General features: G+C 42.7%; 1 protein-coding gene across 1 annotated transcript; it reads left to right on the top strand.

The window, feature by feature from the left end:
* The first annotated feature begins 5,517 nt into the window (after window positions 1-5,517).
* OPTC (opticin) lies at window positions 5,518-16,240 on the top strand. The gene is made up of 6 exons (XM_072648147.1): window positions 5,518-5,744; window positions 7,134-7,269; window positions 9,094-9,252; window positions 11,182-11,381; window positions 12,063-12,158; window positions 15,757-16,240. The coding sequence occupies exons 1-6, from the start codon at window positions 5,520-5,522 to the stop codon at window positions 15,925-15,927; spliced, it is 987 nt and encodes a 328-aa protein (XP_072504248.1). The 5' UTR covers window positions 5,518-5,519; the 3' UTR covers window positions 15,928-16,240.
* The last annotated feature ends 204 nt before the right edge of the window (window positions 16,241-16,444 follow it).

Genomic DNA, 16,444 nt, shown 5'->3' with positions numbered 1-16,444 from the left:
CCCTCCCTCTTTCCCTCCCTCCTTCCCTCTCTCCCTTCCTCTTTCCTTCCTTCCTTCTTTCCTTCCTTTGATAGGTGTGATTAATTATGAATTTTTTCTAAATCTCTTTCACAATTAATGAGAATATTCTCTGCATGTGGGTTTGTGTGTCCGTGTTTTTTGGGTGGAGGGAGAACAAGTGGGTCTTGGGTATGCAGGTGAGCGTGAGTGTGACTGCAAGGATTTGAGTGGATACAGTGAGCACTTGCCTGGAGAGAATTTCTCCCTACAATGAGAGATTGAGCTAGCTGACTTCTACTACCCCTTCTGACTTTCAGATTCTCAATGTCCATGACTATTACAGGTAAGAGTGTACACTCTCTGTGTGAGAGTGAGTCTGCGTGTTTATTTACAAGAGACATTTACTCTTCCACTAGGTGTGGAAGTAAACCTGTGGGAGTGGAGGTTGGTGGGGGCAGAGATTCAACAAACTCTAATTTAGCAAACACATATTAAGGCCTACTATGTGCCACAAACTTAATCAGGCACTGGAGATATACAAAAATTGAAATCATTCCTGCCCTCAAGGAACATATATTCTACTGGGGCATATAACATGGAAACAGATCATTAAATACAATACAATTTGAGATAAAAGAGGACACTAACAGAGAATCTGAAAAAGCTTCATGTAGGAAATAGAGTTTAATGTCTCGCAGCAGTAGACTTCTTGCTGGTCATGCAGAAGGCCTGGATTTGATTTCTAGTCCAGGCTTAAGTGAATTTTCAAGGCAGTTAGGTGATGCAGTGGATAGAATGTTGGTCCTGGAATCAGAAAGACTCATCTTCCTGAGTTCAAACCCAGCCTCGGACACTTATTAGCTATGTGACCCTGGGTAAGTTACCTGTTTGACTTAGTTTCCTCATCTGTAAAATGAGCTGGAGAAGAAAATGGTAAACAATTCCAGTATCTTTGCCAAGAAAACCCTGAATGGAGCCAGTAAGAGTCAGATACAACTAAAAAAACAACTGAACAACAACAGGAGATAGAACCTGAGCTGTTAAAGCAACAGAAAAAAAAAACTGCAGAAGAGGCCGAGGTAAGAAGGGTGTGCATTCCACTCAAGGGACAAAATCAATACAAAGCCACTGACCTGAGATGGAATGTCAAGTTCAAGGGAACAACTAATAGGTCAGTTTGGCTGGAACACAGAGTGTCTGAAGGGGAGTATTGTCTGGAAGGGTAGGTGGAAGCCAGCTGCTGGAAGTCTTAATTTTCTCAGTAAAGCAGAAGGTGAGATAATTTAGAGAGAGCAGAGTAGGGAAGAGAGGAAAGGGGGCGTGGAGGCTTAGGGACAGAAGAAATGAGTTTAATGATCATGTCTATTTAGACAGCTCATCAATCTATACCTCCAGCTTCAGTCTGTCTCCTGAACCTCTGCTTTGCATCACCAATTGTCTATTAATCAGTTCAAATCAAATGTTCCCCAGACATCTCAAACTCAAAATGTCCAAAACAGAATTCATCATTTTCCCTCCCAACCAAAGTCCTCTCCTCTACCAAACTTCCTGATTTCTGCTCAGAACAACACTATTCTTCCTGTATCCTGGGTTTGTTTTCCTTGATGCCTCACTCGTTCAATCTACATACCCAATCCATTGCCAAATCTTGTAATTTCTACCATGATGGCATCTCTCACACTTGCCTCCTTCTCTCTAGTAATATGACTACCAGCTTAGTTCAGGTCACATGACCTCTTGACTGAGCTCTTTATTGAACTGCCCTCATGATTGGTCACCCCGTTTTAACTGTCTGCCCATCCATCCAGCTGTCAAAGGATCCTCAAGCACACATGTGACCATGATGCTCCTCTCCTGGATAGGTCCCAGTCACTCATTATCACTCTTGAAACAAAATTTAAGCTCCTCTGTTTAATTATTAACGCCTTTAAAACTTGGCCCCAACCTGTTTCCATCCTCATTAAATATTATCCCTTCTGTGTACTCTTCAGTCAAACTGGCCTTCTCTCTGTTCCTCATACACAACACTCTGCCTTCTCTCTCTATGCCTTTCGTTGATCATCATCTTCCAAGCCAGGAATGTATTCCCTCCTCACCTCAGCTTCAGAGAATCCCTCATTTCCTTGAAGATACCGTTCAAGCACCACTTCCTATGTGATGCCTTTTTCTGACCAACCTCTTGCCAACTGCTTGCGTCCTCTGGTCTCACCTTACATTTATTTTGTGTTGATCTGTTCTACATATGTTTGTGTATGTTCATGTTATCTCCCTTGATAAAATCTAAGTTCTTCGAGAACAGGAATTGTTAAAAACAATTATTTTTGTCTTGTATTGTCTTTGTCTTTTATCCCCATTGTCTAATACTATGTTGGGCACAAAGTAGGTGATTAATAAATGCTTGTTGATTAATTGAATAAACGAATGACTTTTCACTGCAGGGAGTGTGTTAGCCAATCAAGGACTCATTTAAAAGAGAGCATAACTTTGTAGTGGACCCAGCAGAAGTCTTTGGCCGATTTCAGAATGACATCAAAAATAGACAAGGCAGATGGTGGGTTTGGCAGAGAATGAGCAGTGATGGGAACAATGGGATAGGACATTCAAAGCTAGAGGACAACACATAGGTAAGTTCATCAGCTATGTGATCAAGCCTGGAAAGGGAGGAAAGTGAAGTCAAAGCAGAGATAATGGACTGGGAAAAGAGGGAGAGGTGGAGACACTGAAGATTTCAGTGGAAGAAAAGTCATCAACAAGCATCTATTAAGAGCCTACTATGTGCCAAGCATTGTGCTAAGTGCTGAGGGTACAAAGAAAGCAAAACCAGAAGGGTAAAGCAGGAGATTGTGACCAGAAAGGGGCCTTTCAGAGTTTAATATCATGGAGGTTGCCTAGTTATAGGTGATATTGAGATCATGACCATCCTTGTGGGTGGCAGAGGTAGAGTTGAAAAGGCTGATGACTAGGGAACTGAGGTGTTCTAGGGAACATCAATGTGTATGTTGACCTTTCCAAATATGAATGTAGAGTTTGGAATGGAGAAGAAGACTGAATTCACTGAGGAAGGAGAATGATCTGAAATCCAGTGGAATGGAGACAATCAATGAATCAATCAACCAGCATTTGTTGCCATAGCCAGGGCTGAGTCAGGCTCTGAGAGGGAAATAGATGAATGGTGTGAACCTCAAAGAAGGAGAGGTCATTGAGTAATTGTGGCAAAGATATGGCCTTAGCGTGCAGTCAAGAGAATGGAGTATGCCTATTCCTTCTCCTGTCCCAGTGCGTCAGGAAGCATGAGAGAAGTACCCAGTACTGGACAGAATGATCAGGGATGCAACATCTTCCAGATAGAACCAGAATTTTTTGAATGCAATAAGATGGAAAGAGTGTAAAAGGAGGAAGGGAAGTTTTTGAGGACTGAAAAGAAGTTCAGAGGGCACAGTAGAAGGGAAAGAAAGAATAGGATGGGAAAAGAACAGGGAGAAGTAGTGCTGAGATAATGGAGAGTGATAATGAGAAGGGAGGTGGTTTGCCTCATCATTCAGTTATACTCTAAGCATGTATTAAGCACTTATTATGTATTGTCTTGTATTTAATTAATGCTTGTTGATTGAAGATACAAAGTCAGAGATAAGACAGGCTATATTCTTAATTTCACTCTAACAACAGTTGTGTATCATCATCAGATGACGTCATAATTATTATATAGAATTTAAGGGAGCAGGAAGGATTTTGCTAGCCATAGGACTGGGGAAGTACCAAATGAATGGTATTCCTATTCTCCAGATCTTGTGCTGACAGAGCACAACATCAAGATATACCATCTCAAACACCACTGAAGGATATGAGCCAGCAATTTCAGGTCTCACTTATGGGTTGGTAAACATGTGGCAATCAAATCCTCAGGACAACTTGCTGAGCTCACACTTAGGGTTAGTTTCTTTGGGTCATATCGAGGTAATGGGAAATACTGCATGATGAGAAGATACCCTCAATTTGTAGGTTCAAATAGAGCTGGGACCTTAGCTCTGCTTCCCCAACAAGGATCTAAAGGATGAGAGGCATGGACTCTCAATGGTAACTTATGGCTATGACTTATGTCAGATGGTTTGGTGAAGCAAGGAAAAGAAGGTAATGCTTTCACTACCCTTCCCTTCATCATCATCATCATGGAAGATGGTTTGGCATAGTGGAAAATGTACTAGCTCTGAGGTTAGAGGATTTAAGTTCAAATACCACCTTCATCACTGAGTACCTGCACGACCTCCAGCAAATCACAACCTCCCTGCCCTCAATTTCCTTATCTATAAAATGATGGCCTCTGAGGTTCCTCCCAGCTTTCAATCTATGTCCTCCACCTTGGGGAAGAGGTTGAGGAAAGGCTCCAAATATTGCAAAAAGTGATGGCGAACCACTACAGCTACAAATATTCCTGCAAAGATAAAATTTATGAGGGCATGGTTGTAAGAGAGAGAAAGAGAGAGAGAGAGAGAGAGAGAGAGAGAGAGAGAGAGAGAGAGAGAGAGAGAGAGAGAGAGAGAGAGAGAGAGAGAGAGAGAGAAACTGAAGAGCATTTGTGTCTGTGATTAGAGTGTGGTTGTGGTTGTGGTGTTCCCTAACCTATATTTTAGGAAATACTAATCTCCTGAGTGAGAATAGATTAAAGGGTAAGGTACTTACCGCTGCCTGGGGAGTAAAGTAGATTATTGGCTCTGAGCGGAGAGAGATTATTTCACCTTTGTCTTTATAATTTGAGTCAAGCAACAAGTATTTATTAAGCACCTAACAGGCAGCTAGGTGGAGAAGTAGATGGAAGGCCAGGGCTGGACTTCAAATCCTGCCTCCTATGCTTTTAGTTGTGTGACCCTGGGCAAGTCATTTATTTAGCCACTGTCTGTCTCAGTTTTTTCAACAGTAAAATGGGGATAATAATAGCATCTCCCCCCCCCCCCCCCCCAGGGTTGTTGTAAGAATCAGATGAGATAATATTTGGAAGCACTTAGCCTGGTGCCTCATCCATTTTAGATGCCTAGTAAATGTGTATTTCCTTATTTCCTGCCACGCACTTGTCACTATGCTAGGAGCTGAAGATTCCCAATGCCTAAGCTGGCACCTTGTGCTTTTTGGGGTGGGATGGAATGGGGAGGAAGAAGAGGAGGCCTTACCTAGACATGGGATTTTGATACACTGGGAGCCTTAAGAGTGGAAACATCCTCCACAGAGGCAGAAGACCAAACCTCTAGCCTCAGAGAACTATGCAAGGCACTGAGAAGTCAAGTAATTTGGCTATGACCACATAGCTAATATTGGATCAGAAGCAGGTCTTTCTAAATGTAAGGGCTTTCCCCCCATGTCCACGCCATGTGGTAGCTCAACGTATATTACAATTCTTATTTTACATTTAATATGTGCTAAGTTTTATATATATATATATATACACATATATACATATATATCATATATATGTTCAGTTGAATTGATCCAACCTCACACTTCTTTCCCCTTTCCCCACTGACAGCACCATGAGGATTTCTGCCCTCCTGGGGTTGATGGCCCTAATCATACCGAAGATAGAGGCTATACCACCCTGGATGGATGCAACGGTAAAGCAGGAGCAGCCCCAAGATGAAGGGATGGCCTATAACAGTCTAGAGCTGGGAAGCTATGACCCAAATTTGGATAATTATGACCTGAACAACTATGAAGTGCAAACTATAAAGAGTGACTATGGAGACCTGACCCCAAAGGTAAGACTTACCTAGGTGGGCCAAGTCTGTCTAGGCCTGAGGTGCAAGATGCCTGCCTTCCTTTCCTAGCTCACAATGTAATGAATATAAGCCTCTGGCTCCCTCTCTGTGCAATAAAGGAAGTCCTTTGGGTACCCTAGGAGTTAGATGCCTGAGGTGAGGCTGAGCAACTGGAGAGCAGGGAACCCTTGTTTGCTTTACCAACGGTCACCAAATTTAGTGGAACCTAGGACAGACCATCTTTTTCTCCTTCTGCCTTCAAGTAGAATTGTAAACCCTATCTTACTGGGGTTCAATGAGTGGTGGAAAATGCCTCATGTTCTCTCCAATATTTTCACCCAGTCTGATTTTCCCTTTCTGTCTGATTGTATTTTTCTTTTAAATGAGAGGCTCTATGGTACAGTGGAAAGAGAACTGGATTTGGAATTAAAGAACCTGGGTTCAAATCCCATCATTGCCTTTTCTGGGTCTCAGTTTCCTCACCTGTATCAGCTAGATGTTGTAGTGGATAGAGTTCTGGGCCTGGAGTCAGGAAAACCTGAGTTCAAACCCTTAAGAGACTTGAAAGTGGTTATAAGACCTTTTCTTCTCATATTGCAAGTGACTTAATCTCTGTTTGCCTCACTTTCCTCATCTACAAAATGAGAATAGTAACAGTACCTACCTACAGGATTGTTGAGGATTAAATGAGATAATAATTGTAAGATCCTTGGCATAGTGCCTGGCACATAGTGAACACTATATACATGTTAGCTATTTTTATTTATTTGTTTTAGCTGTTTTTTAGTCACCTATATCTCAGCAGAGTCCAAGAAGTCCTCTGCCATCCCCTGAGCACAAAGTCCCTCTCTGACAAGATCTACTCTCCTAGGAAATGAAAAGGAAACAAGTGGATAACCATTGATTAGGGAATGGCTGAACCAATTCTGGCATATGAATATAATGGAATATTAGTGTGTCATAAGAAATAATGAACATGAGGAATTTGGAGAAATATAGGAAGATACCTGGTGAAGGAGTCACAACGAGGGCCACAATCTGCACAATAAGTACAATAATGTAAATTAAAAGAGTTGATGCCATGTTATTGCAATAACCAATTGTAGCCCTGGAGAAGAGATGAGGAAATTTATTTGCCTCCTTTTCTTGGAGAAGTGGGGGACTATGGGCTCAGTAAGCTATATATATTGTCAAAGGCAGTCACTGTGTTCATTGGTTTTGTTTCACTCTTTTTTCTCCCTTTGTTATAAGTGAAGAAGTGGGGGGAGCAATGTCCAGAAATGACTGGGATATAAAAACAAAGAGCATTAATACGGTTGTACTTTTTGTTCCTCAATCTGCCCTGCCTGCCCTTCCCCATTTCTGTGTGGTGCTTGTGCTGTGGCTCAGACTAAAGTGGGCACCCTGGTTCCTTCAACCACAAGTGTATCCACCAAGACAGAGATGACCACCATGGCCCCAAGGACATCGACTGCGATCACCACTCCTTCCATATATAAACTGATTAGCTCTCTGACTGCCCAGGGTGAGTACCTAGTCATAGCAGGATGTAGCTGGGAAATGTGAAAAAATTGAAGGTATCATTAACAGTAGCTAAGCCAGTGTTAGTGAGGGACAGACAGAGAGACAGAGACAGACAGACAGAGACAGGCAGAGGGTGGGGGGGGGGAAGAAGAGAAGAGGGGAGAGAGACAGACAGACAGAGACAGAGAGAGACAGAGAGAGGAGAGGAGAAAAGAGGAGAGGAGAGGAGAGGAGAGAGAGAGAGAGAGAGAGAGAGAGAGAGAGAGAGAGAGAGAGAGAGAGAGAGAGAGAGAGAGAGAGAGAGAGAGAGAGAGATGGCAAAAGGAGAAGACATATACTGTCTGAGGACCAGGGAGTGGTCAGAAGACTCTGAAGTTGGTAAGAAACACCAGCAGAACCACTTAGGCCTAATTAACAGTTACACAAGGGGAACAGGAGTGAGCAGTAATTAGATTAGTGACAATTAAAAACCTGTAAAGGAGAAATAACTATGGCTGTCACTTGGGGTTGATGGCCAATGAAGCAGTTGACTTGGGAAATGGTAACTTTTCAGTTTTTAATTCTTTTTAATGACTCTCCATCCTTCCCCTTTTGCATGTACCAGTCCCAAATATCTAAGCTATGGTTTCATTGGAGGCCAGAAGCTCATCATTGTGCAATAAGTAGGAAACAGCAAAGAATGACTGGGGGAAATCAAGTGTTGAATCAACAAGCATTCATTAAGCTCTGTGCCAGGCACTGTGCTAAGTGTAGATGATACAAAGAAGAGACCAAATCAGTCCCTGCCCTCAAGGAATTCACAATCTACTGGGGAAGACAGACATTAATAGATATATAGAAGATATGCATGAAATCGATGTAAGGTGTGTTCGTCCTTCATTGCTGAAGAAGACCATGCCATCAGAGAAATAATGACATGGCTTGCACTTGACTTTGGGTTTTTTTTTTTTTTGAGTGAGGGAAGGCTGTGCAGGTCACCAGCCTCACTTCTCCTCCAAAACCATCTGAATCCAGTGACCAGATATTCATCAAAATGACTGGAGATGACCCAGGATGAGGCAATTGGGGTTAAGTGACTTGTCCAAGGTCACACAGCTAGTCAGTGTCAAGTGTCTGAGGTGATATTTGAACTCAGGTCCTCCTGACTCCTGCACTGGTGCTCTATCCACTGCACACCTAGCTGCCCCAGACATAACGAAAAAAAGATGTTAGGAAACCTTTGAGGACAAGGCACTATCAGCTGATAGGAAGAGGAAGGGTCTCCTGCAGAAGGTATTCTATGTCATAGCCTTTTTGGAAACTTCCTTGGGGATGTTTTCTCCTGGAAGGGATTAGGAGACGTCTAGTGGGCATAGGCAAGGTGTTTTTAGGGTACATTGTCATGTGAAGACTAACATGGAATGGATGCCCAAGTCATGAAGAGGAGGAGAGGAGAGGAGAGGGGAGGGGAGGTGAGGGGTAGGAGGAGGAAGAGAAAGAGATCACAAAGGGAGAAGTCATATGTTGTCTGAGGACCAGGGAACAGTCAGAAGACTCTGAAGTCAGTAAGAGACACCATCCAGGGAATTAGACCTTGGAGCATCTGGGACAGAAATGGCACCAGTCCTGGGGTTCTCCCAGGAAGAATTCTAGCAGAATATAGGCCCTAGGAGGTAGGGACTGTTTTTTGTCTCTGTACACCAAATGTCTTGGACAGAGGCTAGCACGTAGTGTCTGTTAAGTAAATGCTTGTTCAATGAATAAATGAGAGAGGAGTGGGGCCCGTTGGAAGGGTTACAAATGGGTCTCCCTTATTCTCCACCCCTTGACCTTCTGTTTGACCTAGGATTGCCTACCTGCCTGATCTGTGTGTGCCTTGGCACCTCTGTGTACTGTGATGATACTGACCTGGAACGCATTCCTCCCCTGCCTCGGGAGACAACTTACCTCTATGCCCGCTTTAATCATATCAGACAGATCCAGACAGGAGATTTCAAAGGGCTAAGTACGCCATTGTGGGTATGGGTGAGGGAAGGAGATGGGAGTCAAACATACTGGGACAAAGAACTTAACTCTATTTTCCCCTAACTCAAGGCTTAGTTTGTCCTATTGTAAAATAGGGGTAGTGTGGGGTTTTCTCTGATATCTCTCCCTGAATACCTCAGCTTGTCTCATTGTCTTATTCTCCTTCATTCTGCCAGAAACCTTAGGAAGTCTGAAAGCAGAAACAGTATTAGTTCTCTTTTGGTGGGGTGGAGTAGGGTGAAGGGGTAGAGGCAGAGAGCCCAGGCACAGGGAAGTTAGATAACTTTCCCAGTTAGACAGCAACTACAACAGGTTTACTTGTCCCAAGTCCAGGAAGTGAGTCAGTAGTAACATTTGTTAAGCTCCTGTTATATGCCAGGCACTGTGTTAAATTCTAGGGATACAAATAGGGGAAAAGAAAGATAGACCCTGCCCTCAGGAAGCCCACAATTTAATAGAGGAAGATGATGTAAAAAAGGAAGCTGAAAAAGGGTTGGGGTGGGGGAAGGAATGGGAAAGAGGAAGCACCCAACATAGTCATGGTTCAGTTGTTTCAATCTGACTCTTCATGACCCCATTTGGGATTTTCTTGGTAAAGATACTAGAGTGGTTTGTTGTTTCTTTTTCCAATTCATTTTACAGATGAGGAAACCAAGTCAAACAGGGTTAAATGGCTTGCCCAGGGTCACACAGCTAATAAATGTCTGAGGCCAGATTTGAACTCATGAACATGAGTCTTCCTAATTCTAAGGCCAGTGCTCTATAGCTTTCCAATGTCACAGTGAAGTCAAAAAGAGAGAACCTAGATGGGAAATGTGGTAGAGTCAACAAGTCAATTCAACAAGCATTTATTAATCACCTACTAGATGCCCTGTGCTAAATGCTGAGGATACAAAAAAAAATCTACCCCCATGCCCATCCCCTGCTCTCAAGGAGCTCACGGTTTTAATATGGGAGACAGTAAAGGGAAATGTGCTTCTTGCACAAGATGGGATTTTAGTAGGACCTAGAGGAAGCCAGGGAATGTGGGAAGCAGAGATGAGAAGGGAGAACATCTCAGATATGTAGGACAGTCAGTGAAAATGCCCAGAGTTGGGATATAGTGTCACATTCAAGAAATACCACTGTACTTAGTGACTGAAGACTTGAGATCCAGTCTCAGTTCTAACATTTATTAGTGACATGACCTTGGACAAGTCCCTGGTGGTATGGTGTTAAGAATACTAGATTTATATTCAGAAGACCTGGGTTCAAATCTTTAATTTGCCACTTAGTAAATGACCTTGGGCAAGTCTTTTTCCATGTCAGGGCTTCAGTTTCCCCAGCTATAAAATGAAGGGTTTGAACTAGATGATCTCTAAAGATTCCATTCAGTTCAACATCCTGTGATCTTAACTGTCTTATCCTCCAATTCTGTTTCCTCATCTGTAAAGAGAGGACAATAATTCTTTTATTCCATCTGTCACAGGATCGGTGTGAGGGATATTTCAGAAACTTACAATAGTATGCATAAATGTAAATTAATATGTCTTTGCCTCGGGGTAGGACTACACTGAACAGTCTTACTGGAAATATTTTCAGGGAGACATTTCAGAATATCACCTATAATGACAGAGATAGAAGCACTTTTCCTTCCTTCCTTCCTTCCTTCCTTCCTTCCTTCCTTCCTTCCTTCCTTCCTTCCTTCCTTCCTTCCTTCCTTCCTTCCTTCCTTCCTTCCTTCCTTCCTTTCTTCCTTCTTTCCTACCACATGAAGCCCATTTTCATTGCTTTAAGTTCTGGAGACAGAAGAGAGCTGGCCAACATCCTCCTTGTGTTTCTAGCAACTCTAGATGAGGAGGGGCACACATAAGATTTCTCCCCACTGACCCCGACTAGACATATATTCCTTTCTTCCATATCTCAATAGGAAAACTAAAGCGGATTGACCTCTCTGGCAACTCTATCTCCACCATTGAAGATGATGCTTTCCTGTTACCTGACCTGCAGGAATTGATCATCCCTGAGAACAAGCTGGTATCTCTTCCCAGGCTCCCTGTTAGCCTCATGAGACTGGATGCCCAGCTTAACAACCTCCAAAGTTCAGGGATCTTACCAGAGAATTTCAGAGTAAGTTAGCACCCTGGGCTCTCCTTCCCCAACAATAAACACACGTGTATCTGTCTATGTCTGTCTCTCTCTGCCTCTGTCTCTGTCTGTCTCTTTGTGTGTATGTGCATGTGTATGAAAGAAACAGAGAGAGAGAGAGAGAGAGAGAGAGAGAGAAGGAGGGAGGGAGGGAGGGAGGGGGAGAGAGAGAGAGAGAGAAAGAGAGAGAGAGAGAGAGAGAGAGAGAGAGAGAGAGAGAGAGAGAGAGAGAGAGAGAGAGAGAGAGAGAGCGAGCACCTGGCAACAGAGATTGTCATCCTCTTGGGGCAGCCATGAACTCTGAAGTTTTCCTGACTCAGAGCATCTAAAACCATTCTTATCCAATCACTTCCAGGACTCCTATGTCCTACCCCCAAGCATTGGTTATCACTGGAAATGTTACAGCCTAATTGTGCTTCTTTCTTGCCCTTTGGTGCTTCAAAAATTTCTCTGTTCCAAGATTCACAATGAGAAAATATCTCTTTGTTCAAGAGAACATTTGATGTGTCACTTGGGGAAAATCCCTTTAGTCAGTGGAAATGACCTTCTTTCCTATCAAGACCTCATACTAGCCACTTGTCTGGTCTCCTTAATGTCCCCCGGTATTTCCCACCAAGACTTGGCATTCATTCCCCAGGGCATGACTTCCCTATATCTCCCTAGGAGCTGAGGAAGTTGCAGTTTCTCTACCTGTCAGACAACAAACTGGACTACATTCCTGTGCCCCTACCCTCAAGCCTGCGTTCTTTGCACTTGCAGGTGAGACCTCATAGTAGGAGGGGATTAGATTGGAAAACAGAAGGACCTGTCAGTAAGGGGTCTCAGATACTTAAGTTTAAGTTTAAAAGGTGGTTAATTCTCCTTCCCTGGAGAAAGCTCTTTTAGGTTACTGTTCTACTGTTCTTTTTTTTCCTCCCCATCTCTCTCCTAGCTCTTTCTATCTCTCCCCTAATCTTTTCTCCCTTCTCTCCCCGTTTCTTTCTCCCTTATATCTCTATGTATCATCCAGAAATTTTGAGGTATCACTGATCAGTCAGGTGTTTCAGTAGATAAAGTGTTGGACTTGGAGGAAGAACTGAATTCAAATCATACCTCATCCTTGTGACCCTGAGCAAGTCTCTTAGAGTCAGTTTCTTTGTCTGTAGAATGGGGATAATATGAGCACCTACCTCACAGGGTTGTTATGAAGATCAAATGGGATAACATAAAAAGTGACTTGAAAATCTTAAAATTCTGTGAAAATGCTAGCTATTAATATCTCTCACTTTCCCTCTAACCTATATTAAAAAAGGCCCCTGGAAACTCTAAACTCTGACACCCAATAATGCAGATCTGCACTGGTGAGAGTGTTTCCTCAGTGGGAGTCCCTGACACCAGTGAAATCATTGTTCTTGATTTTAAAAAAATCTTTGCTGCATCTCTCTCCTATTTCTTTTTCTCCTCCCTTCTTTCAAGTGCTATCTTTCTCATCCCATCCCTCCCCCTTTCTCTTCTTTCCTCTCTCTCAATTCATTTTCTCTTTCTATCTTCCCTCTCCTCATTTTCCCTTCATTTTCTCCTTCTCCATTCTGCTTTCATCCCCATGTTCCTGCAGGGTCCTTCATCATATCCATCTTTGTCTGGCCATCCCTTTCTTCCATCCATGACTTTGCCCTGAACCCTCAGGCTCCCATTAATAACATTCTGTAATGGAATGGACATGTCTGATCTGTTCCCTGAGTTGCTTCCCTCTGGGAATGTATCTGAGTACAGTCTGACTGTGGGCACAGTTGTACCAGAAGGGAGTAGCCCATCCCACAGGGAGTCTGGGGCCTTCTCCTGTAGGGATTAAGTGGAAAGTGGGAGCTCTGGAACTGTGGTCCTGCAGAAGGTTGCAATTTGCTGCTGTGTAGGGATGGTAATACCTCAGGAGGGATGTGAAAGCCACAGGATAAGAAAGACTAGCTTTGAAATAGCACTTTAAGGTTTGCAAAGCATTGTTTTCATTTGATCCTCACAACAACTCTGGTGAGATAAGTGCTATTATTATTTCCATTTTACAGAAAGAAAAACTAAGTCAGATTGTGACTAGAATATAGTCACACAGTGAATAAGGGTCTAAAATAGAATTTGAACTCAGTTCTGTCCTGCTTCTAATTTCAACCATCCTTCCACTTCATCGCTTAGCTGTCTAGTACTAGGCTAGAATGCAGGACTATAGTCAAGAACCCTTCAAATAGGGTCTCAAGTGCAACTGGCTATGGAAGCCTGGGCAAGCCCCAACCCCTTTGCACTTTAGTTTCCTCACCTATGAAATGAGGGGAGTGGTCTTAATCACCTTTAAGGTTCTTTGCAGCTCTAAATCTATAATCCTATGATCCTATCATCGGTTTGTCTCTGATTCTGCTCCTGACGTTGGAATTATTTGTGAAAAACATGGAGAACATTGTTTCTGGAAAATAAGCCACCACCCCCCCCCCATCTACTTCCCTTCCCCCATCTTAGCTTTTATCTTTCCCCTCATCTTGCTCCTCATTTCCCTCAGCTCAGAGAACTCAAGAATCAGCTGGTGGTAAACAGCCTCACATCTCATTCCTCCTCCCCCTAGACAGACTCCCATGGAAACCAGCTCTACTGGGAATAGAAAGGAGAGGGAGTAAAGTACTCAGCATACAATGGCCACTATTTCTAGCCAGAATCAGATCTGGCACAATGAATTACTTGGGACCTAGGTGTGCAAGCATGCAGTTGCTTTCCTGAGATATAAAGGCTATAACTCTTAAGCTGTTGTACACGTGTACATAGTAAATGACAGCTCCCCATGCTCCTGTTACATTGAAAAGAGAGAAGCCCATCTTCCCCACCCCATCCCATGGGGGCTTGGGAATCCCTAGGGATTTTGCCAGGTTGTAGAAGACAGAAAGTCTATCTTGAAAGGTGCCTTCCTATTAAATCATCTTTTTATCTGAACACTATTTCTTGAACCTCAGCTCATCTACTTAGACAACAGTACCCCTCTCTTAGCAAAGAGCCTGGCAAATAGTGGGAGCTTAATAAAAGATTCAATGACTAGACTTGACTCCTAGACAGACTCAACTCCCAATCTGTACAACCATCGAAGGGTAAATCCATCCCTTTGTTATTGTCAAGTTGGTCTGTTAATCGTTCCCTATATAGGACATTTCATCTGTCCTGCCTTTACCTCCACAGAATTCCTCCCTCCCACCCCACCCCAAGCACTTCCTTCTTACCTCTGACTCTGAGAATCCCTACCTTTCACCGAACCACAGATCTCCACATCCCTTCCCTCATCAGTAGTCTCTCCCTCTTGAAATCACTTTGTATCACTTTCTCTACATTTTATATTTTTTTACTTGTATACAAATTGTATCCTTCCAACACAAGGTAAGTTATTTGAGGGGAGGAACCACTATTCTCTTTCTGTCTTTTTATCACCCATTCCTAGTACACAGAGTTCCTAGCACAAAAAATACTTAACATAAACTTACTGGATTGAATTACAGATGAAGACATTCAGGCTAAGGAAAGATTAATAATTGCCCACATTCAAGATTCAAGTCCAGGCGTCCTAACTCCATGTTCAGTCTTTTTTTTTTCCTCCATTATACCATAGATGAGAAGGTAGACATTTGGCTTCTGTTGTCCCTCATCAATATTGCATCCCCATTTTAAAGATTCTCCCCACTATACAACTGGAGAAACTGAGGAAGAGAAGGACAAAAACACATACCCCACTTTCACACAACAGGATAGTGAGAGAGTAGTCAAACGAGTTTTTGTCAATTCAAGTCAACATTTATTCAGCACCTACAGTGTATCAGGCACTCTGCCAAGGGCTAGAAATACAAAGAAAGGCAAAAGACAGTTCTGGTTTAATGGAAGAGACAACATGCAAACAACCATGCACAAGCCAATCATACACAGGATAAATTGGAGATAATCTCAGAGAAAAGGCACCAAGATGGGAATAGGCTTCTAGCAAGTGGGATTTTAGCTGAGATTTGAAGGAAGTCCCAGTTAGAATCATAGGCCCCTGAGGGCTGGAAGAGACTTTGAAAGAACAAAAAAGACTCTACCCTCAGTCTAGGTTGGTGAAACCTGTATGTGAATAAGCAAATACAAAATCTGTACAAAGAAAATACAGGCTCATTTCCCAAATGACAGCAGCAACATGGTGTTTGAGCAGAACATTGAAGGAAACTAGAGATTCCAAAAGGTGAAGCATTTCTGGCATGGAGCCATAAAATAAGGGGAATTGGACTTATATTACCTCCTACCTACCTCACCAGATTATTTCAGCAGACCATTTTGTAAACCTCCAAACTCTCTAGAAGTCTAAGTTATTCTATTTTCTCAGAACAATCACATCCAGACGATTCCTGAAGACACCTTCTGTGATACTCAGGACCACAAGCATATCCGAAGGGCCCTGGAGGACATCCGCTTAGATGGCAACCCCATCAACCTCAGCCTCTTTCCCAATGCTTACTTTTGTCTGCCCCGACTGCCCATAGGCAGCTACAATTGACTCCGACCTTAGGAAAGTCACAGGATCTCTTTGGTCCTCAGTTGTTTCATCTTTAAAATGAAGATAATGATGTTTTACCAGGCATCCCATCTTAAGACTCTTTTTTTTTCATCTCCAAGGCTTAATACATTTATACATACAATAATGAGTACTCAATAAATGTTTGTTATCAATGATGGGGACAGTGATAAGGATGAACATCTCTGGACTTCAATTTCCTCATTTAAAATGAGGACATTGGATTAATTGGTCCTTTTCCTGAGGGGGCATCATGGTGTAATGCAATGGTTCCCAACATTTCTTTGGTTCCTTGAACCCCTTTGAACAACAATAAAAATGTGTTGTGAATCCCCAGGGTAATTTAATTAATTAATATTAATCATAATATTTTAACAATTATTTACTATGTAAGCCATGATTAAAGAATTTTCAGCACAAACCTATCATCAGGTCATCATCAGCCATCATCAAGAACTTTTTGGGAACTCTGAAATGGGAACCACTGGTGTCATGGAGA

Source organism: Notamacropus eugenii, chromosome 2 (genome assembly GCF_028372415.1).
Source record: "Notamacropus eugenii isolate mMacEug1 chromosome 2, mMacEug1.pri_v2, whole genome shotgun sequence".
Classification (NCBI taxonomy): Eukaryota; Metazoa; Chordata; class Mammalia; order Diprotodontia; family Macropodidae; genus Notamacropus; species Notamacropus eugenii.
Note: the sequence above shows the minus strand (reverse complement) of the source record. Positions and strands in the feature narration are given on the sequence as shown.

Coding starts and splice junctions, on each gene's coding strand:
- OPTC (XM_072648147.1), top strand. CDS start 5,520: ATGAGGATTTCTGCCCTCCTGGGGTTGATGGCCCTAATCATACCGAAG. Junction 5,745..7,133: donor ATGGAGACCTGACCCCAAAG/GTAAGACTTACC, acceptor GCTGTGGCTCAG/ACTAAAGTGGGCACCCTGGT. Junction 7,270..9,093: donor TAGCTCTCTGACTGCCCAGG/GTGAGTACCTAG, acceptor TGTTTGACCTAG/GATTGCCTACCTGCCTGATC.